We start from the raw sequence: 21,365 nt of genomic DNA, 5'->3' as shown, positions 1-21,365 counted from the left end.
CCGGGTTCCACGCCGCATTTCTTTGTTTTGAAAGCGCCTCCTCCGCCCAGAGGCTTTTCCCCCGGCGGGCCGGCTCTGGCGGGGGTGGGGGTGGGGCCTCGACTCAGGGTCCCGCCCCCCTCTTACCCGGACCCCTCTCCCGTGCTCACCTCCCATCTACTCTTGCCTCCCCGCAGAGACCCACGAGGCGCGTCCTCACTTGCGGGACATCAAAGGGAGGCAGGGAATTGGAGGTGGAAGTTGAGCAGGCAGGGGGCGCAGAGACCCTTGCACCCTAGGCCACGCCGGGCGGCCCGCCCCCTCCCCCGGGAACCCCGCCTGAGCCCCGCCCCCCGCGTCACAGCAGCCTGACATTCTCACAACCTAGCGGGCATCCAACCCCACCACCCCCGCTACCCCCGTGTCCGCCGAGTGCTCTATTTATGTTTCAGCCCAGTGATTTGCATAGGCCCCGCCCTTGGCCCTAGGTCCCCCTATCGGTGCCCCGCCTCGGCCGCGACGTCACGGCGAAGGCCCCACCTCTTGTGCCCGTACAAGGAGCGGCGGGCCCTAGATGGCAGCGTGGCGTCGCGGCGGCGTGTGCGTGTCGCGCTTCCTTGTGCCGTTTATAGGGTCCCGGCACTTCCGCTGTCGGGTTAGAAGCGGCGCGGTCATGGCGGAGCGCGGACAGCAGCCTCCTCCTGCGAAACGGCTCTGCTGCCGGCCGGGCGGCGGCGGCGGCGGCGGCGGCGGGGCCAGCAGCGGCGGCGGAGGAGCGGGTGGCGGTTACAGCTCTGCCTGTCGGCCGGGCCCGCGGGCGGGCGGCGCGGCGGCAGCGGCGTGCGGAGGCGGCGCAGCGCTGGGGCTGCTGCCGCCGGGCAAGACCCAGAGCCCTGAGTCGCTGCTGGACATCGCGGCGCGCAAGGTGGCTGAGAAGTGGCCGTTCCAGCGCGTGGAGGAGCGCTTCGAGCGCATCCCGGAGCCGGTGCAGCGCCGCATCGTCTACTGGTCCTTCCCCCGCAGCGAGCGGGAGATCTGCATGTACTCGTCCTTCAACACCGGCGGCGGCGCCGCGGGCGGCCCCGGCGACGACAGCGGCGGCCCCGGCGGCGCGGGCGGCGGCGCGGGCGGCGCGGGCGGCGGCGGCTCCTCGTCCTCGCCGGCCGCCACCTCGGCCGCCGCCGCCGCTGCCGCCGCCGCCGCTGCCGCCGCCGCCGGGGCCGGGGCCCCGTCGGTGGGGGCCGCCGGGCCGGCGGACGGCGGCGACGAGACACGGCTGCCCTTCCGCCGGGGCATCGCGCTGCTGGAGAGCGGCTGCGTCGACAACGTCCTGCAAGTCGGTGAGTCACGGGGCAGTCGCGGGGTCGTCTGTCCGTCCGTCAGTCCCTCGGGGGGTGGGGGCGTCCGCCCCCTCCCCTCTGGGCAGCCCCTCAGCGCAGCGCGCGCCCGCACCCCGCCCGATGCCCTCACTGGCCGGGACAGTCCTTCTGAACGAAGCGCCCATTTCCTCTCCGCCCCTCCCCGCCCCCTGTCTCCCCGGACGGGCCAGCGCGAGTGGGAAATGAATCAGCAGGACGCGCCCCTCCGCGGGGTCCGCCGGGTGGGTGTCGGGTGCCCCCGGCCCGCTCCGTTCCCCGCCCTTCTCCCTGGGAGCGCGTCCTGGAGAGCTGCTGACCCGTTTTGGGGGGTGAATGTGGACAAAGGCGCGGGCGGCCGGCCGGGCTCGGGCGGAGGGTGTCTGTGGTGGGGCCGTGCGGGGCGGGGGAGGGGGCGCGGGCCGCACAGACAATGCCGGCCGGGGCCGAGCCGGCGGCCGGGCCGCGCTCTGCCTCATCTCTCCCCTTGTCTGTCACTCGCCGGTCTTTCTCCTCTGCACCCACCTTCCCCGCCCTCTCCATTTGAGGGGAGGGAAATACATTTTAATGCCACTCGGCGGCCGCTCCTCTCGGGGCTTCGACGGGCTGGCGGCCGCGGCGTTCCGGGGGGCGGGGGAGTCGCTGCGGCGTCTGGGTTGGCCCGGGCGAGCTCCGCCGGCCGCCCCGGGATTTAAATGTCCTTCCCTCCGCGCCTCTCCGTCTCGGGGTGCGCGGTCAGGCTGGACCCCTTTCCTGAGGGATCTCTCCTCCCGAGGACGCCCGCCAAGTCAAAGGGTGCGAGCCGGACTGCCCGTGGCAGCTGGCTCTTCCCCTTACCGGGGGACCGCGCCGTAGCCGGAGCTCCTGCCGGCGGAGTTCGGTTTGCACCGGGGAGGGGGCCGGGGGTCGTGCTCCGTGTGAGCCGCGGGGAGCTGCGACAGGCTGGGCGCTCGCGGCCGGCGGCGGCCGTAGCGCGAGGCGGAGGGGCTTCGCGTCAGCGCCCGCGTCCCTCCCGGCGCGGACCGCCTGGCAGTCGGGCACGACCCCGCACTTTGTTCTCGTTTTCAGGCTTATTTGTGCCCCTTTCAGTTTTCTGTCACCCTCCGAAAAGGGGAAACCAAACAAAAGAGTCTCTTTTATTTCTTTTCAGGGCTTGTAAAGTAGAAGATATTGACAAAGGCGAGAGAAGGACTTAAAGCTGCACAGCCCTTCTTTCTCTGACAGACCATGAGAGTTTTCTCAAATACCGAGTTTTAAAAGCTTTCTCTGTGCTCCCCGCTCCCCCCACCCTCCAATGTGTCTTTCTGGTCAGATATTTTTTTTTCCAGCTGTAGCGCTAGGGATGTTTGAGCAAGACGGAAAAGAACAATGCTGTAGTGAAACTCCCCTTTCCTCGTATTTTTCTCCTGATTGCAAAACGGCGTATTTTTCTACCCCCCTTTTATAGTGCTGTCTGTTTAAATTGTGGTGGTGAACGCGGTTCCTAATGAATGGGGAGAGATTTGGCAGCATCACTGTCTCTGATTTTTAATTTAATCTTGTCTTTCCGTAGTCAGTTCCTTTTATCCTTCTCTTTGGGAGTCGGGTAGGGGTCTGGGTGGGGCCCCAAGAGAGAATTAAGATTTGTTTTAATCCTGTCTGGTTAATTTGAATTCTAATGCAATCTGCGAACGTGATTTTTTGCGTGGTCATTTATTTCTAAAGGTCGCCCCCAGTGTTGTCTTTTCTAGGTTAGACACCCTTTCCTTACGTCTGGAGGGGGGTTTAACTTCTGAGGCTATCCATCTATCCTTTAAAAAAAAAATCTAATTAACATTCTTTCAAGTTATACCCCTCCTCCCCTTGTTTCCTGCCTGGTTGAAATGGATTGAAGCACATCCATGGTATCTCAGTATAACAAACTAGTTTGTGAGTTTTTATGGCTTGGCTGGCAATGCTGAGTTTTTTTTTCCCCCTTCTGTGCTTGACTCTGCTTGCAAGCAATGAGGAATGACAGGAGAGCACATAGGGAGGGTTTCTTGGCTGATTGCATTTAAGCCAGGAATTCACTGTGAAAATAAAGCCAAGGGACGATAAATAAAAGATGCAATCTTCTCTAGGAGACAGACACACAGCGTGGGCCTTGCCTGCTTTCATTGGTGAGGAGGCCTGGGTGAGTTGTAAAAGAAAATAGTAACTTTCTGAATAGTCCCCAGAGGGGAAGGAGGCCACTGAATGGAGTTGGCAGTGGTTGATGTGAAGTAGGATGATGCTTCTCATATAGCTTGAAGAGTTGACCACCCCTTTGGAAACACTTACATACGTGCTAAACAAGTGCTGTACAAATGGTGGAAAAAATTCTTTTTTCCCCTCCGTGTTCTGCCAATTTCCTTAACTTCCAAGTTGTATTACTTGTTGTGCCAGTCGGTGTAGAGATGGAAGGCTGTTAAATGCCTGGCAGCTGGCACTGTGAGATAGAAAACTTATGACCAGGATTTTTTTTTTTCCCCTTGATGAAGAACAGAGAGAGTGGCTAGATTAACCATCTAATTCAGCTCTAAGTGGTGGTTTGAATTGGAACTAACATGAAGCTTATTTTATAATTTTGTGATTTGAGGTAGAAGTCTTTTCCCCTTCATAACCTGAAATGGAAAAGAACAGAATATGTGTTGATAGCATCATAAGCAGTTTTCTGGTATTGCAGAATTACAAGTTTGTTTGTACAGGAAGTATTCATTGACTTTTGTAGAGATGACTAAATTACAGCTACAATACAGTCTAGTTGCTGGACTTTATTTTGCACTTACTATGTTGAAGATTACTTAAGGATTGAGGGGCAGAGAATTGGGACTTCCCGGTATTTAAACATACTTCCTTGGTTATTTTTCAACCCCTAGATTTTAAGAAGAAGCTTAAAGGAAAAAAATTAAATATTTGAGTAGTAGTTGTAAGCAGTATTTAATTGGTGCAGAGCTGTTCATCAGTTGATTAAGGGAAGTTTTAGAGAAAGCATTGTTAGCTTATTATTGTTAACTAATGATATATTGGAAGGGAGCTAATGCTGAAGGTGCTTGAATGTAAATATAATTGACAGTATTTGAGTAATGGTTTAGAAGTCACATATGAATTTTCCACAAAAATTTTTGCCTGAAAAGTAAGTAAGTGTCAGTCATGCCAGACTCTTTCTGACCCCACCGGCTGCAGTCTACCAGGCTTGTCTGCCATGAGATTTTCCAGGCAAGGATACTGGAATGGATTGCCATTTGATTCTCCAGGGGATCTTCCTAACCCAGGGATCGGGCCCAGGTCTCCTGCACTGCAGGCAGATTCTTTACCTACTGAGCTACAAGGGAATCCTGGAAAAGAGTGTTCCTAATGGGGCCTGAAACTTGAATTGTAAAGGAAAAGACAGATACAAGTTACTTGATTTAAAAAAAATCTCGAAGTTTCTGTAGGACTGAAAACATGGTGGACCAAGTTAGGCAACTAACTGGTGTAGTTGTTTGCAACATCTTTGACCAAAGGCTGGCAGATAATTCCTGAAATTTGGGGAAAAAGAGAGATGAAGAACTTGGTAGGAAAAACAGACATTTCACAAAGAAATGCAAATTATTAATAAATATATTCATCTTAAATGCAAGAGACAAAAAAGGAAAGCTGTTTTCATCTACCACACTGACTCACGGGTAGATATTACCCAGAATTGATTGAGGAGGCGGGAGAATGGGATGCTGCCTCCCCTGATGCTGCACTCAGTCTTTTTGTGTCATTTCTAGGAATTTATTCTGTAGATCTATTGATATCAGTGTGCAGAGATGTTCAGTACGGTGGGTGATGCTCATTGCAGTACGGTTTGCAACTGAAAAGCTGGACTCAATCTAAATTTCTATCAGAGGGGAACTGGTTAAGAAGTACTCAGTGGAATACTATGCAACCACCAAAAAACAAAGTAAATTTTTATATACTGACAAGTAGGAGTGACCAACATATTTCATTTGAAAACAAATCAACTGTTTATGTAGTAGACTGCAGTTTCTGTTGAAAACAAAGACAGACTTGCATATTGGTGTTACAAAGATGTCTGGAAAGCCTACCCAAGCAACCATTGAATAGTGATTATCTTTGGAGAAGGGCAGATGAATGGGCATGGTTTTGGGGAGAATTTTACTTTTCATTGTATTAACTTATGGTTGGATTTTTCTTAAAATTAGATGCATATATTTTTGTAATAAATCTTAGAAAAATTATCCTTGTGTTTTTTAATGAATGCATATTTTTTTGTTTTGGAGTATGTGTTTGTGTGTGTGTCTCCTTTCTGAAGACCTGGTGTACACTTAGTTTTCTTTTTTTTGTTTTGAAACACCGTTTCCTTATTTGTGACTGAACAATTATTTAAAAGCAAGGAATGTCTAAACAAAACTAGAAACTAGTCCTTTGTAGAAGGAAGGAGCTGAGTTTTAAAAGGAAGTTTTGTTTTGTTTTTTTTTTTTAGCTGGTTACTTTTGGGAGAAAAGTTATGTTAACACTGGTAAGCATTCTCATGGTCTTTTCAGATTTATTTAAATTTTGTGATTTAGGGAGTAGCAAGGCAGTAAAAGGGGATAAGTATTAGATACTAGATTTAGGATGGTTAACATTTTAATCAGCTAACTTACTTGAGGCTAATTAGTTGGCCTTTGAGTATTTTGATTTTCTTTACAGACCAGAGATTATTGTATAAAGATGCGATTCTGAATGCACTTTCAGAGTTAGGTGTTTTGTTTATTGATGATGATATAGCTTATTGAATGTATTTCCAAGTTTAATGATACAGAACAAATTTGAATCAGAGCCTATACTTGTTAAGTCTTCTGGTTAATGAAAAATTACACAAAAGAAGAAAATTTGAAACTAGTGCATATATGTATTTTTTCCTTATTGTCTTTCTCTCTGAGTTGTTTCATTTGCTTGTAATTGATTTTTCGAAAGTATTTGAGCATCTCATGGACTCAACATTGGTCTGAGGGAGTTTCAGTTTTCAATTTTAAGTGACGAAAGCTTTGAATTTTTGTGATACTTAGTTCTCTGATGGTTAGTACTGGTCCAGTGAAGAAATCTGAAGTGTTCATTTGGTAGACAGAGTACTTTTCCTAGCCAAAAGATTTCAACAGTACTGGAAGGTGGGAACTGCAGGTTTGAATTAAGTAAATACTTCTACTCCTGCTGCAGTCTTTAATTTCTTGCCATCTCCCCCCTCCCCATTCTGAGTACACCCTGGAATTGAGGAAAAGACCATCTCTCTTATTTTATTTCAGCCGTGCATTGAATTTCATCCTTTCTTCAGATGCGAAACTTGGATACCTTTCCTTTTAAAAACATCAGGATTTTTTGGAACACCTCCTTTAATAGAACAATTATTGCGATTAATTGAGCAGTCTAAGTCAGTATTGTCTTTAAGTATGTCCTGGCCAATTGTTAAAATGTTTATCCGTTTATCCTTTATCTTGGCTTCTTTTCTTTTCAGATGGGTAGTCAATAACTATCAATTCAAACTTTAAATATTTCATCTGGAAAAATAACAAGCTAGCATGTCTTCTCTACTCAAAATCATATTAAGAGTTTACTTAAGAATGCATGATTTCAACTAGTAATATCTTTAGTGAACAGGATGGCAGTGAGGGAATGACTGATGCTTGTTTTAAAGAAAGTTGTTCCTTTTAAAAATTAATCAAATGGGTCTGTACTAATTCCAAAAGCTGATGTGCTTTATATTTTTGTGTTAGAAAATCAGTTTTCTTCGGTGATGGAAAGTGAATTTGGTACCTTTATTTTAAGAAACTTACATATGTGTATGATAAAACATACTCATGTTGTGTTAGAAATTTTTATAGGGACAATCATTAAACTTGATCTGCTGTTGACCTTCAGCTGTTATATTTAAGAGAGCAAATATCCTACAAAAGAAGTCAGATTATAGGTAAGTATAAACATCTATGAACAAAGCAGATTATAGGAGACTATTTTTTAAATGGTAGTAAATTACATAGAGCCCATAAAACCGTTTTTACTTACCTTTCAAATTACTATCACATAGTTTGAAGAATGGTGCTTTTTCCCAACAAAAACCTAACTTAATTTTCTTGGTTTATTAATTTTTTGATATATGTAAATATTTGAACATTACTGTAAACTAGAAAACATGAGCCATTTCTTCCTTCAAATGAGTGGAAAGGCTCATCTCCTGCTGAGAAATCAGTATTGAATGATAATTTGGAGAAATATGTTACATAGTTTTGTCCCATGAGAAGAGACTTTTGTTTCTCAATCCTAGCCAGAGTCTCAAAAATTAAGTGTATTAGTTAGATTTGTTTGAAAAGATCCGAGTATCTTTCCACTCTCTGCTTTCAATGCCGGGTGTTCTGCTGAGAAAATGCTTTGTACATGGTTTTCAGTTCTTTAAAAATAAGATGCTTCCTTAATTTTTTTGATCTAGAAAAGGTGGCCAAAACAAGCTTTGGAGTGGATGCAGTGCAAAATCTGCTTTTCATTTTGAACTTAAATGTTGACTTCCAGCTGATAGTAAGTGAACTCTGTTGCTAAGGGTATGCTAACTGAATTCTTAAGTGATAATTAGTTTTCTGTCAGTGTATATTACAAGTATTTATTTTGTTATTGTTCAGTTGCTAAGTCATACCTGACTCTCTGCAATAAATAAATACATTTATGTGTTTATAGCTAATATGATGTTCCCAAGTGAGGGAAAAGACAAGTGAAAGTAGGTGTCATTTGAGTACCGTTACCCCAAGCATAGTTCAGTGACCCCTGTGTGCAGGTGCGTCCTTCTGTTTCTTCTTAAATATATGAACAGGTGAGATGCTGTCTTTATACCAAACTGTTGTGTGGTAGTTATTATATACCTGTAGAGCTCTGGAGATTTGTAAAGATCAGTTCCAGCCTCTCCCATTTTGCTGATGAGAAAACCACGGCACAGACACGTTGAGTAATTTGTCCTGATAGGTATAGTAAATTGCAAAGTTAAATGTGGAATCTCTGTTTTTCTACTTACAGACTGCCTCTTAATTTGCTGGGAACGTTTGGTAAATTTCAGAAAATCTCCAAAATCAGGACAAGCATATCTTGAATATAAATTGACTTTGATGTTAGAGAGGTTATTTGGTTAACATTTCATCTAGTGTTATGAAAGTATTTTTTTTCTAGATAGCATTTTAGTTTCAGAACAGATTCTAATGACTTCAGTTAAGCAGTGATTCTAGCATGTTTAGTGCATGCTAGTGTAAACATTTGTAGACATTTGGACATTGTAAAGATGTTCTATGATGAGATTAAAGTTCAGGAGAAGTTGGTTATTATGATTGCTGACTGTATGAAACTATATTACAGTTGGTGTGAATCTACATCATTGTATGCATACCTCCTTGTAATACAGAACTTACTGGAAGTTGAAAATACATAGAACAGTAGAAGCCAGTACCTTGTAGGAAATTTGTTTGTTCTGAATTTAGTATGTTTATGAAAACACAGACTTAGTGTTTGTTTTTGGCCTGTTTTTGTGCATTTTTCAGTGTCTCTGTCAGTGGTGCCCCACCCTCATCATCAGTAAATAGTACTGTGTACATAACTCCTAGATGTGCTTCTTTCACATAATGTGGTCTCAAAACTTTATTAACATCTCTTTTAAAGACCTTGTGTGATTTGGGGCTTTTCGTTATTTAACTGCACATAGTTTTTTGTTGAGCCTCTTAATACTCCTGTAACATTTACTAATAGTAACAATAATAATAGCAGTCACTTTTCAGCACACTTAACCATGTGCCAGTTACTGCTCCAAGTACATTATATTTCTTAACAGCACTGTGGACTTAGGTACTTTTATTATTCTCATTTTACAGATGAGAAAACTGAAGCATAGGAAAAAAAGTGCAAGTGACTTTTGTCCAAGGTCACATAGGCTGGTAAATTATGGAGCCAGACACAGCCTCTCTGGCTGGTACTCTTACCCTCTGAGTAATATTACTCATGATGCGTCATCATTAACTATTCTAGAAAGTTCATCTTTATGTTTATAATAGTCTCTTGCTACTTTCTAGAGTGATTTTTCACAGCAGCCAGAATTTTAAATTGTGATCAGAGCTATGATTTTTAACATGTATTTTTAAAATGTGATTTTAAGATTTGAAAAACTACATTTTAAAAAGGCCTTTTGTGAATTAATTTCAGCTTTGGAAGATGGTTGTGTTGGGTGGTTTTGACTGTCATTCATTAGACACTTCTCTAACTTTTGAAAAAGGAATGTCTTGCATGTTAGATCTAATTGCAATATATATGCCACATATATATGTATCTTTTATAACTTTTTGAATGTTATGATTAAAAATTATACTATTTCTTGTGCTAATGAAATGATTTCATTTTCTTTGAAGGAGACAGGTAATTGAAAGCATGTTAATTGGAAGGATGCAGGATAACCTGTCAGTACATTTAAACTCTTACTAACTGAAAAAGCTGATCAGATAAATTGGAAGCTCATTTAGTGAATTAATGTCCTTAAAATTCAAGTTACTCACTACCTGGTCCTACCATATTTAACAGTCTGTCTGTTTACTTAAAGCATTTTTCATTGTTAATTGATGTCAGATCTCTAATGTTAGAAGCTATTACACAGAAACTGTGCGTAAGAAGATAGTACATTGAATGAGTCTACAGAAACAAGATTTAAGTTCTCTTAGATGGGAATACCAGACCATCTGACCTGTCTCTTGAGAAACCTGTATGCAGGTCAGGAAGCAACAGTTAGAACTGGATGTGGAACAACAGATTTGTTCCAACTAGGAAAAGGAGTACGTCAAGGCTGTATATTGTCACCCTGATTACTTAACTTATATGCAGAGTACATCATGAGAAACGCTGGGCTGGAAGAAGCACAGGCTGGAATCAAGATTGCCGGGAGAAATATCAATAACCTCAGATACGCAGACGACACTGCCCTTATGGCAGAAAGTGAAGAGAAACTAAAAAGCCTCTTGATGAAAGTAAAGGAGGAGAGTGAAAAAGTTGGCTTTTAAGCATTCAGAAAACTAAGATCATGGCATCTGATCCCATCACTTCATGGGAAATAGATGGGGAAACAGTGGCTGACTATTTTTTTGGGCTCCAAAATCACTGCAGATGGTGATTGCAGCCATGAAATTAAAAGACGCTTACTCCTTGGAAGGAAAGTTATGACCAACTTGAATAGCATATTTAAAAGCAGAGATGTTATTTTGCCAACAAAGGTCCATCTAGTCAAGGCTATGGTTTTTCCAGTAGTCATGTATGGATGTGAGAGTTGGTAGGTGAAGAAAGCTGAGTGCCAAAGAATTGATTTTGGTGATGTGGTGTTGGAGAAGACTCTTGAGAGTCCCTTGGACTGCAAGGAGATCCAGCCAGTCCATCCTAAAAGAGATCAGTCTTGGGTGTTCATTGGAAGGACTGATGTTAAAGCTGAAGCTCCAATACTTTGGCCACCTCATGTGAAGAGTTGACTCATTGGAAAAGACCCTGATGCTGGGAATGATTGGGGGCAGGAGGAGAAGGGGACGATAGAGGATGAGATGGCTGGATGGCATCACCGACTCGATGGGCATGGGTTTTGGTAGACTCCAGGAGTTGGTGATGGACAGGGAGGCCTGGTGTGCTGCGGTTCATGGGGTCACAAAGAGTCGGACGTGACTGAACTGAACTGAATTAGATTAATACAATTTAGAATGCTATATATGCCACCTTATAGCTGTTAAATATTTGCTGACTGTGATCAGCATTTTTATAAATGAAGTATAGGTATTTTATTATATCAGTGTAAAGGGCAAAGCCTGGAACTTCTGGTGTCACTGTTGATTGTTTGGTAAAGGCTAGCAGAAGTTGAAGGCAATGCTGTAGACTGGCTATGTTGAGACTTTGTTCCTGCTACAGCTTTTTATTAACTTATTTCTACGAAGAAGATGGTCATGGTTTTTCTGAATAAAATAAATACCTAAAATGCAAATATCATAAGTTTGTAATCAGATGTATGTGAGAGAGGACTTTTTTTTTTTAATAAGTTTACCTTATTTCTTTATGATCTTATTTTTTAATTTAAATTTTTTATATTTTGGACCATCCAGCGAGATTGAACCCAGGCCCTCAGCAGTGAAGTTGCTGAGTCCCAACCACCAGACTTCAAGAGAAGTCCTGGATTTTGTTTTTTTTTTAAAGCATTCTTCAAGCTTCCTTTAGCATTTAGGATTTTGAACTGTAGATATCATATTCTAATTCTTTCTTCCTTCTTTCCCATACTTATCACCTCTGTAGTTTTTGTCTTATCTTTTGTCTAGACCATGGTAAAAAGCTGAGGACTCAAATGACCAGTGGCTGCTTTGTGATGATGAGGTGAGACTTGCGGGTAGGAGATGGGGGAACCTCTGCACCAGCCTGCCTCAGAGTTCCAGTTTCTTTCTTCATTTTCCTCCTTCTCTGTTGCCCGTCCTCTTTCTCTTCCTTTCTTGGGCATGGGAAATGGAGTCGGGGAGAGAGGAATAGGAGAGTGTGGTAGGGAAAAAGACAAGAAATCCAAAGGGGTGGGACATATCAACCTAGAGAGTGTATTCCATTCCTTTCTTTGCCAGCCATTGTCCTCTCCCCTTCAAGCTCCCTTGATTTAGGGAAATAAAAGTTGAGGTCACAAAGACCTATGTGTTCCAGCTGCTTGGCTGCTATTTTTAGCCTGACCCTACATCGGGCTGGCACTGGGCCGTGGTGGCACAGGGCCAGCAGATTGTGGGACTGCTTAGCAAACGTCACAAACTCAGCTTTTCAGTTATCAAACTGAACTAATTTTCGTATCTGTCCTGTGCTCTGATATTCTATTTACCTCTACTTTTTTGAAATGGGACATGAATGTTTTATAAGATTGATTTTGGATAGTAGTCAATAATACTACGATAATTACTTTAGATAGGAGAAAGATTTAAGAATTGCCTTATTGGGTCAGACTTATGTCTTGTCCAGTAATTACGGTTTTGTGGTGTCACCAAGAGGTATAAAATTTGCCTAATTTAAAATGCCTTGGGCATCTTTAAAATCGCCATTCCTGTTGAAGTTGTAGTCTGAATTGGTTTATATAATTATAGGTGTCATCAGACACTTAAAAACACATGTACTGTTTTTTCCTACAGTTGTCAGTGTTCTCTGCTGACACAGTTGTGTGTGTTTAGGTTTGGTTAATGCTGTAAGAACGTGTAGCAAATAAAAAAGCTTACTGTTTATTCTAGTAGGAAGTGTAGGTGGGTTTTGATTGAAATACCAGTATCTGGGTCTAGATTCTGTATCCCCTAGAGCCAGTATCATGTGGACTGTATTTGCAAACTGAGTCTAAACTTTTGTATGCACATGTGAATTTAAAATTATTTGATTGTCAGTTGTACTCAAAATGAAAAATACGCTGTATTTGTTCTTGTATAATTTTGGAAAGAAGTGGAAAGAATACCACAGTGTGAATCTGTATCTTTGGAGGGGACTTTGGTAGGAAGAAGAGTATATTCTTTCCATAGTGGTACGTAGAAAACTTGAGGTGCTTTTCAGTGTACTGTGGACTGCACTGAATATGGGTAGAAATGGGGTGATGATTACTCACTTATTCAGTGACTCCTGGTGTAATGTACTTAGATCTGTTGGATGGCAGGATAACATTTAGTGCATTGATCTGATGCCCTTCTTAAGGTAACAAAATAATTGACCAAAATAGCTAGAAATAGAATCAAATGGATATTTTCTTCACTTTGTCTTGGATGAATTTTGCTGAATTCACTGTTTTGAAATAAAGCTTAAGGTGAGAGATTTAGTAAAAGATGACTTGCTAGTCTTAATGGCTTAGAGAAGTCAGATGTTTTATAATTTATTTAAATTGTTATATCTTAAAACTTACTCTTTGGCAACTTACTCTTGCTGATCCAAGTGTTTTTTTGTTTTGTTTTTTACTTTGAGTGATAGTTCACTAGGGGATATAATCAGAACGTCTTGGGGATAGAGCGCTGAGTACATTGCACTGTATCCCAGTGTAGTAGTTATACCACATGATGTCTTTCTGCAGTAAGAGGTTATGGTAGGTGTATTTTCCAAAAGTGGATTGGTGACAGATCCACTGATCCATCTGTGTGTGTGTCTCTAGATAGGGGTGTGTGTGCATGCATGTGTATATGCACACATTTATATGTACGTATGTATAATTTAATACACTGCTTAGAACACTGTAATCTACTGGATGGTCATAGGTAAGTGACTGTCTTATAGATCCTTAATGTAATTTAGATTTTATTTAGGTGAGTCATGTGAATGATGTCAGCTCCAGTTTAACTAACAAGCTTGATTAAAACCAAAGCCCAGACAGTAGATTGACTAGTGCTGTTTAAAGTCATGCAAGAAGAGTGCGCAAATGATGTTTTTTATTGGAACTTGTCAGAGCAGTTTCTTTGCCGTTTTCGTGGATCTCTCTTAGCAATTTATTAAAAAGGCATTTTGTCTAAGCTGTTTGATAAAACTGCAGGAAATCCCAAAGTATTGGATAGTATTGCATTTTTGCTTTCAATGAGAACTATTGCAGTGGGGAAAAATTTTTTTTTGAAACTTTAACAATTTGTGGAAATTTTTTATTTTAAAATGGACTTAAAAACTATTTCAGCAGTAATTTAAGTTTCATCCATTTCTCATGCTTATCTGTTTTCCTTAGTTCGTTTTCAAAGTTTATAATTTTAGATGTGTTAGAAAAGAAATTGGTGCTATAAGAGTCAGTGACTGAGTTTATTCAAAATTCAGTGTGATGTATTAGGTCTGAATTTGCGTTATGGGTGGCTCTGTTGATAAAGATTCCACCTGCAGTGCAGGAGACCCTGGTTTGATGCTTGGTTTGGAAAGATCCCCTGGAGAAGGAGATGGCAGCCGACTTCAGTATTTTTGCCTGGGAAATCCCCTGGACAGAGGAGCCTGGAGGGCTATAGTACATGGAGTCACAAAGAGTCAGATACAACTTAGCAACTAAAGACCACCACCGCATAGCTTAGCAGTGGCTTTGTCTTTTGATTTTGATAAATCTTGAGATGTCAGAGTTTTTGTACTCTGGTGTGAATTTTATTTTTTGACAATAAAAGAATATGGTTTGTATTTTTTAAAGTTCTTTGTGTATATGTTGTGTGTGCATGCCTGTTTGTGTGCGTGTGTGCATGTTGGGAGTTTTGGGAAGGAGTGGTGATAAAGATGATTTATGTGGTGATGGGTTAAGGCCAGAGAGGCACGAAAAATTCAAGAAGCCATGTTCAAATATAGAGGGTCCCTTTCCTCCCCTGTTTTCTGGAATAAGCACTGGTCTGCTTATTTAATGTTATAAAAAATGTATTTTTTACTTACTGCTCCCCTCTCCCTCCCATATTCTTCCTGTTAAAAACTTAATTCAGAATGTAATATGTGCAGTGTATAATGGCTGTCTTATGGTGGTTTTATGGATGGATTGGCTATTGCATCTCTAAAAGGCTACTCTTTAAAATTTACTCCTTGAGTTGAGGTTCTTCTCTTTACAGTTGTTGAGTAACAAATTTTCTCTTTATTTTTGATTTGCCTTTTTATTATTTAGAATTGAGCTTTGAATCTGGCTCTTTCAAGAAGTCTTATTTATTAGTAAACCTAGAAATTTCTGTGACTTAACTTTCAAGATTATATGTCTTGACTTTAATAAGCCTTACCCAGGAAATCCAGAACTGTCATACTATTTTTGTTTATTTTTTCTTTTTTCTGTCATACTATTTTAAAAAAAGATGTAATAGTAAATCAAGTTCATATATATGTGTGCTGTGTGTGTGTGTATATATATATATATATATATATTTTCTTTGAGTGAGAGTAGGTAGGTCTTCTGACATTCTTCAAGGGGTTATTACGGAGACTGACACTGGCTTGTCTGACTCATGGTCTTTTACAAACTTGAGAACACAGCTGTGGGACTCATCTTTAATGTAAAAGTTGGAGAAAATGAGGGATAGTTTCTTTCTTTTCTTGGGGGGGGAATAGTTTCTTATGAGAAATTACTGTGTGTAGAATTGTAGATTTCTAAGCATCTTTTAGATTGCTGGGAGAAATATCAATAACCTCAGATATGCAGATGACACCACCCTTATGGCAGAAAGTGAAGATGAACTAAAAAGCCTCTTGATGAAAGTGAAAGAGGAGAGTGAAAAAGTTGGCTTAGAGCTTAACATTCAGAAAACTAAGATCATGGCATCTGGTCCCATCAACTCATGGGAAATAGATGGGGAGACAGTGGAAACAGTGTCAGACTTTATTTTTTTGGGCTCCAAAATCACTGCAGATGGTGATTGCAGCCATGAAATTAAAAGATGCTTACTCCTTGAAAGGAAAGTTATGACCAGCCTAGATAGCATATTAAAAAGCAGAGGCATTACAAAGGTCTTTCTGGTCAAGGCTATCGTTTTTCCAGTGGTTGTGTATGGATGTGAGATTTGGACTGTGAAGAAAGCTGAGCGCTGAAAAATTGATGCTTTTGAACTATGGTGTTGGGGAAGACTCTTGAGAGTCCCTTGGACTGCGAGGAGATCCAACCAGTCCATCCTAAAGGAGATCAGTCCTGGGTGTTCATTGGGAGGGCTGATGCTGAAGCTGAAACTCCAATACGTTGGCCACCTCATGCGAAGAGTTGACTCATTGGAGAAGACCCTGATGCTGGGAGGGATTGGGGGCAGGAGGAGAAGGGGACGACAGAGGATGAGATGGTTGGATGGCATCACCGACTCGATGGGCATGAGTTTGAGTAAACTCCGGGAGTTGGTGATGGACAGGGAGGCCTGGTGTGCTGCGATTCGTGGCGTCACAAAGAGTCAGACACGACTGAGTGACTGAACTGAACTGAGCTGAAGCATCTTTTATAGAGGTGGGATGGTACTAGTTAGGCTGTTAAAGAACATGAAGTGCTAACAAATGTAAAAATACTCTGCCATATATTGTTACAGGAGCATTTTGGGTTTGCTATTGTTTAATATATATTTCTAGTCATTTTTTTGGGGGTAAGAATTATAGAGCATTTAAATGGAAAGTCCCCTTTTAGAGTTGAAAGATAAATCTGCTTGAATGAAAAAAAACACTGGCAAATTTTAAATCCAGGACAGCCAACTATTAATAGTGCCAGTGTGTGTGTGTATAGTAGACATTGAAATGTCCCTTGAATGAAATGTCCCTTGAATGAATGGTAAGCTTAGACTATATGCCAGTATTTTGTGTGTACCTATATGAAATTCTCTTAGTTAAAAAAAAGAAATATTTCCAAGCTCCAATTTCTATTTGACTTTCTGAATCAGAGTTAGTCTTTTAGGAGGTATTTTGAATAGGAATAGGACCATAAGATAGGAAGGTTGGTTTTAAAAACTTGATACATTATCATCAGTACATTTCTACAGATACCATGTAAGGTTTTGTTTCTTCCTTTTCTAATTTGAGGGGATTTTTTTTTTCTCCCAGCTTGTTAATTTAACAGTATCAGCCAAAAACCTATTCTGAAAGCAGCTTGTTTGTTAGGTGATTCCACCTTCTAAACAGAAAATGATTTGGGCATGCCTGTGTAGAGCAGTACTTTTGGGTTACCAAAGAAAATAACTTTGAATTTTAAATACCTTTGAGTGATTAAGAGATTGCTTTTTCCTTTTATTTGATGTCTCACTTTTTAAAGAAGTTGGCAAAAATAACTGGTTTCTTAAAACTTTTTTCAGATGACTTGCAAAGCACATACAACTTCAAAACATCCCACAAGATCTTATTCATTGTAAAAAGACATTCACTAATTAGTAGGAGTGTTTATTAAACTGGTCTACAAAATGCTGATGACTTTGTCTTGACATAGAGTTTCCTTAAGATTCAATATTGCATAAAATGGGACACACCAGGCAGTTTTTGGAGCAGTAAAGATGTATTCCCTGTGCTTGGCTTATGAAAGGGGGATCCAGATACCAAGAGACCACATGTTCCCATTTGCTCATTTTTGTACCTCTTTGGCTAGCATAATCAGGAAGAGTGACCTCTTTTACACATGTTCTGGTTCAGCTGATAACATACATGATTACCCTAGCCATATATCTTGTTTTTCAGAAAGAAGGGGACAGTGTTTGTGTGTGCACATGTGCACATGCTCCAGCGCGTGTGTAGAGAGACAGGAAGGGAGGGAACGGGGTGCTGTTTGGGACAGAAGGGAGACCTCCAGCTTATCTTTGGTTTTTATCAGTGGGCTCCACTCACTGTTTCTCAGACAGGACACAGATGCTTTCTTTTTGCATTGCCATTCACCCAAAAGAAGCAGTTAATGGAGAGGCTTTCCATCTCCGTGGGTTTGATACTTATTCTCCCCTCCCCTGCTTTTAGTAACTTAAAGATATGTAAATTTTCCTATCTTTATTTGATGTTGTAGGGCTTTAGCATATGTTTGTATTAATGGTATAATTCTGTTTTGCACATTTTCTTACTTGTGTTCGATGTTTGCAGGTACTGCTCATTTTAGGTACTTGCAGTTAACTACTGGCTGTATCGTTTGTTGATTTTATGGCTGTGAGCTGGAGAACATGCCTGACCCATCATCAGAAGATTAGAATCCTCTTTCCTGGGTCTTGTCTTACTATCTGTATAACCTTAAGCAGATCACATACTGGCTCTGAATTCCCTTGAGCCCTTATAAAATGAAAATAATCATACCTCTGTCACCTCTGTCATGAGACTGTTAAGAGACCTATGTGGGAATACGTGAAAGTACTTGGATTCTAAGTACTTACACAGAAGGGAAATATATTATTGTTATGCTCCAGTTTCCCCCTGATTTTCTCCATTTATTATTATTTTCCTCAAGTTTTCTGTATTTTCCCCCAAATCTGCAATCATCATATCTTGATTTTGTAATCAGAGAAAGGAAACATTTTTTTTTAAACTTTTATTACCATTGAAGTACCAAAATTCCCTATCCACAGATTAATGTCTTAATATTTTATTATATTATCATTTTGCCTGATCTAGTACAACTAAGCAGGACATATATTATTCAACAAAGTATGCCTTAGCCTTAATGTCTTAATGCCTCTCTTGTTTTTGACCCCAATGATTGATGAATTTTGTCTTCACTGGAACTCTAGAATTACTCTCCTGAAAGTGTAGAGGGGCCTGAGTAAGATCTGTTCAGTTCTATTCTTGAGGATAATGGACAGTTTATGGATTAACTTAATCACTTGTGATTTAGTTTTTAGGCTTCCCTGAATATTTGCAATGGATAAGCAGAGGATGGAAGATAAAAGACACTCAGATTCAGATGCATTTCTGAGTTTGTCAAGTCATAGGACTGTATATATAAGATCTACATTCCCATCTTTTGGAGACATGAATCAGTGAAAAGAGTTGATTAATATCCTAATTTAAAGATTTACAAGTCAAGTGTTGAGAAAAATAGTTTCAAGTGAAATTTTAAGAGCTTACTATGAACTAAAAATCTTGGTTGTGTATTTTTTTCAATTCTTTTTTTTTGGGGGGTGTGTGATCTCAAAAATTGTTGCCCTTGCAGCTGTGCTGATGTGACCTGGAAGACCTACCTACTCCATACTCTTTTCTAGCTATCCAGTGAAAGACCTGTTAATGGCCTTTGTGTACTTTTAATATGTACCACAGAGCTTTTCTTTTTCTTGTGTGTGCTCTTAGGTGTGTACATGCGTGAGTAAGAGTAAACGTTACGCATTTGGTAAGAGTGTCACGATCAGCTTGTCAGCTTTGGACAGGCAAGGATCAGTTCTTCTGATGCACGTTGCCCCAGGGTGATGTTGCTGTGCTGTTCCTGAGCAGGACCTTCAGTGGTTTCCCTTTGTTCAGAGGACCAAAGTCATTCATGGGTGTGATTCAGCTTGGACCCTCAGCTGCCTTTTGCACACTGTTCTCGCTTGCCCTTCACTTCCTTTTCCTGTGTGCTTTTTTCTGTTTGAAATACTCTTCTTTGCCTGATTGATGCCTTAATTGCCAGCTTGGCTTAGAGAAAGCTCCTGGCAAAGAGTTCTCTTCTTTGTATCCCTAATCATAGTTTTCTGTGTGAATTTTTTGATTGTCTTCCTGATTAGATTGTATGTGTGTATGTCTATATGTATGTATTTTTGTATTCACAGTCCAGGTAAAAACTTTAGCACATAGTTGACTCAGAAAATGTTTGTTGAATAAATGGATGAAGGCAGTGGGGTTATACTTGAGAAATGAGTAAAAGCAGTGCTTTTACTCAGTGGCTTTCTCCACTGCCTGTCCCACGTCTATCCCACAAAGAATATGGCAGTTTGTGACTTTTATTTATTTACTTTTGGCTGTGCTGGGTCTTCATTGATGCATGGGCTTTTCTCTAGTTGTGGCGAGTGGGGGTTACTCTGTAGTTGGCAGTGCACAGGCTCCTCATTGTGGTGGCTTCTCTCGTTGTCTGCGTGGGCTCTAGGCTCTCAGGCTTCAAAAGTTGCCACTCCCGGGCTCTAGAGCACAGGCTAAGTCGTTGTGACTCATGGGTTTAGTTGCACTGCGGCATGCGGGATCTTCCCAGACCAGGGATCGAACATTGGCAGGCGGATTCTTTACCACTGAGCCACCAGGGAAGCCCAATATGTCAGTTTGAAAACGTAGCTTGTGGCCTCTTTGGGCCACTCTCAGACTACCTAAAGGTACTTTTCATTGGTTCTCCTGTCAGAGGAACTTCCTTAGAAGAGTTTGAGAAGCTCCCTTTTCAAGATCAGTTGTATTGATATGTGGGTGTATGACAAGGATTGAGAAATTCAGCTTGTTAGGTGTTACCTGGAAAAAAACCAAATTAGCCAAAGATTTAGAGAGGATGGTAGGACGTGCAGCTAGAGCAGGAGACTCACCCACATGTGTAGGTTAGTTCTCTTCTTCAGTCTTTTTCTCAGTTGTCTTGCACAAGCAGCCGTGTTCCATCGTGGTAGGCAGAGCACAGCCTGGAACTAAGCTCCCGTTTAGGGTCACCATGGGCTACATGGCAGGTCTACATTCAAGATCCTTTGCTCTTTGTTACTCTATGCATTCTTGCCTACGCTTGAGCTTTTCTCTAACCTTTTTTTTTTTTGGGTCATGTTAATCTTTGGACTCACATGTTAGTTGAACTCAAAAGGTGCAGACTAGAATGATACATGTAAGAAGTACCAAGTATCTGCCACGTGAAGTTATTTCTATTCCATTTAAGTGATGTTGGATGGAACTTGAACTTTTTATCTTGTTCAGGGTTGAGTTGGGAGTCATTTCTAATTTGAAACTTCTGTTCATTTGCTATTTTATGTAGCTGAAGCCCTTACTGTCTTCCGCTTTTGGACCCCCAGTTCTGGGCTTCCCAAGCATGATCCCCAGCCCTCAGAATGACCCTGGTAAGAAGGTCGTCTCTTCATTCTGTGGCAGAAGGACCTGAGACTCGACATGCCCAGTCACTGGTCCAGGAGCACCCGGGGTCTCTGCTAGGTGTCTTCTCCTGTGGGATTTCTTCAGTGTCCCACCTTCTTTCTAGGCTTTGCTGGGGCAGCTTCTCTGCCAGCACGTGCGTGAAGGAAACCATCCAGAGACCTCCCTGGCCTGTAACACCATTCAAAATCCGACTTTTAAAAGGTGTTCCATGATTTCAGGGATGTGCTGTTTTATTTTTTTCCTCGTGGATAGTAGTAATTATGTCTGATCCACAGTATCTTCTTGCTTCTTGGAGCTGTTACTATACTGAGTTAAATATAAATATGACTTTCTTCTTTGCTGGGATTTAAAAAAAATTTCAGTCACAGTATTTGGTGACATTAATAGTTTGACCTGAAAGAGGTACTGTTTTCTTTTTCATCAGTTCATTGATTTTAGTGGGAGACTTGGGAGTGATGGATATAGGAGATACTTCAAAGAGAATATTAGTATAATAGAAGCTGTGTGAGGCTGCTGAGGTGCACACAGCTCTTACTGGTAGGCAGTTTCAGGTGCTGCTGGGTTGTGTAGCAACCC

The 21,365-nt window shown here is 41.9% G+C and overlaps 1 protein-coding gene across 1 annotated transcript in view; it reads left to right on the top strand.

The window, feature by feature from the left end:
• Window positions 1-650: 650 nt before the first annotated feature.
• ZSWIM6 (zinc finger SWIM-type containing 6) overlaps window positions 651-21,365 on the top strand; it is a 213,104-nt gene continuing 192,389 nt past the window's right edge. The window contains exon 1 of the mRNA XM_061129726.1: window positions 651-1,319. Coding sequence (XP_060985709.1) covers window positions 653-1,319 — 667 coding nt within the window. The 5' untranslated portion in view covers window positions 651-652. The remainder of the gene's footprint in view (window positions 1,320-21,365) is intronic.

Source organism: Dama dama, chromosome 25 (genome assembly GCF_033118175.1).
Source record: "Dama dama isolate Ldn47 chromosome 25, ASM3311817v1, whole genome shotgun sequence".
NCBI lineage: Eukaryota > Metazoa > Chordata > Mammalia > Artiodactyla > Cervidae > Dama > Dama dama.
Note: the sequence above shows the minus strand (reverse complement) of the source record. Positions and strands in the feature narration are given on the sequence as shown.